This window comes from Helianthus annuus, chromosome 13, assembly GCF_002127325.2.
Source record: "Helianthus annuus cultivar XRQ/B chromosome 13, HanXRQr2.0-SUNRISE, whole genome shotgun sequence".
Lineage (NCBI taxonomy): Eukaryota > Viridiplantae > Streptophyta > Magnoliopsida > Asterales > Asteraceae > Helianthus > Helianthus annuus.
Genome location: NC_035445.2, coordinates 173,088,468 through 173,090,318, shown reverse-complemented (window position 1 = coordinate 173,090,318; position 1,851 = coordinate 173,088,468). Strand labels below are relative to the sequence as shown.

The 1,851-nt window shown below is 37.9% G+C and overlaps 1 protein-coding gene across 1 annotated transcript; it reads left to right on the top strand.

Annotated features, from left to right (window-relative positions):
* Positions 1-302: 302 nt before the first annotated feature.
* Positions 303-1,851, top strand: LOC110889003 (rhodanese-like domain-containing protein 4, chloroplastic). Its single transcript, XM_022136495.2, has 4 exons — positions 303-1,141; positions 1,378-1,480; positions 1,569-1,655; positions 1,750-1,851. The coding sequence occupies exons 1-4, from the start codon at positions 357-359 to the stop codon at positions 1,849-1,851; spliced, it is 1,077 nt and encodes a 358-aa protein (XP_021992187.1). The 5' UTR covers positions 303-356.

The following is a 1,851-nucleotide window of genomic DNA, read 5'->3' as shown; positions in this document are numbered from 1 at the left end:
TATTAAAAGAATATAAGCATAGAAATTGTGAGGTTGAAAGAGGATGTCATATGATATTATTTAGAATCCTTTATTAGAATTTAGATTAAATGATCAATTTTCAAATTTAATTAAAGAATATAAATATAGAAATTGTGAGATTGAAGGAGGATGTGATATGACATTATTTAGAATCCTTTATTAGAATTTAGATTAGATAATCAATTTTCAAATTTAATTATGACTAATTGTATATTTACGTAGATAATAATTTTTCAATTTTACATTTAAATTTATAACCTATACCTACCTACCAACGGCCCAGAACGTTCTCCAAAGCTCACTCAGTCAGTTTCTCCACCACACAAACCCAAAACATGATCGTCATCCTCCTCACATGCCACATGTCACTCAACCGTTGGAGCATTTCTCAAATTTCATTCCACCTCAGCATCTCCACCCACCTTCAGAAACCAAAACTTTCTCCTTCCTTCCTTCCTGGTGAATTGGTGATTAACCAAACCACCATTCTTTTCTTGACTTTCAAGAATTATTATTATGCCATGGAAGCCCTCAATGCAGCAGCACTTGTCTTGAAACCCATTTCCGTTCTCAAACCAGAACCCAAAAAGCACTCATCTTTCCCCTCAATTCCCCACTTAAAACCCCAATTCAATGGCACTAGTTTAGTGCTCATATCCTCTGTTTTCAACTCTGCTTTTGCCAAAGCACTTACTTATGAAGAAGCACTTAACCAATCAACAACAGCCTCCGACTCCTCATTTGCAGCACCTGATCTTGATGTCATTGATGGGATAGTCAATTTTGGTGTGGAGAATCCTTTGGTGGTAGCCGGTGGGGCCGCCTTGTTGGCGGTTCCGGCTATTCTGTCTCAAGTGTTTGGAAAGAGTAGTAATAAGAAGGCATGGGGTGTGGAGACTGCAAAAATTGCCTATCAGAAATTGGGTGATGATGGGGATGCTCAGTTGCTTGATATACGGGCTGCTTCGGATATTCGGGCGGTGGGTAGCCCGAATATTAAGGACTTGAAGAAGAAGCCTGTTACAGTTGCTTATAATGGTGATGATAAACAAGGCTTCTTGAAGAAGCTCTCTTTGAGGTTCAAGGACCCAGAAAACACCACATTGTTTATTTTGGATAAGTAAGGCAGACATTTTATGATTTATTATGTTTATGTAATTTTATTTTATTTTTAGGCAGGCAGGCAGGCTCTTGAATTCTAATGTTTACAGGGAGGGATAGGGATGTGACTTGTGAGATTAAGTTTGCAAGAGTGTTTGGATAAAACTGATTCTAGTGTTCCATTGTTTGATAAATAATATTGAGTTGCATAAGCTCTTTACTGAAACTGACACAAATTTGAGACAAACCCTGTAGATTCGATGGGAGCTCTGAACTTGTTGCGGAGTTGGTGACAGTAAATGGCTTCAAAGCTGCTTATGCTATAAAAGACGGTGCAGAAGGACCCCGTGGATGGATGGTTTGTTTGTTTGTTAACATTATTATGCCCCTTTCCTCCCTCCTATCTGTTTTTTCTCACTCTTTCATGGTTATATATATTTGTACAGAACAGCAGTCTTCCTTGGATATTACCCAGAAAATCCTTCTCATTTGACTTAAGCACTCTGAATGATGCTGTTGACGGCATTCTTGGTGTATGTATCTCCATATATAAATGCATTTTTAGCACAGCTTTTTTCTTTCGTATTTAGAATTATCGTTCCAAAGAACTTATCGTTCGACTTCCAGGAGGGTAATGAAGCTGTAACTCTACTTTTTGGCATCGCTGCAGCCGCTGGACTAAGTTTGTTTGCATTTACTGAGGTTAGGATCTTTAGAAAAAAAAAATAA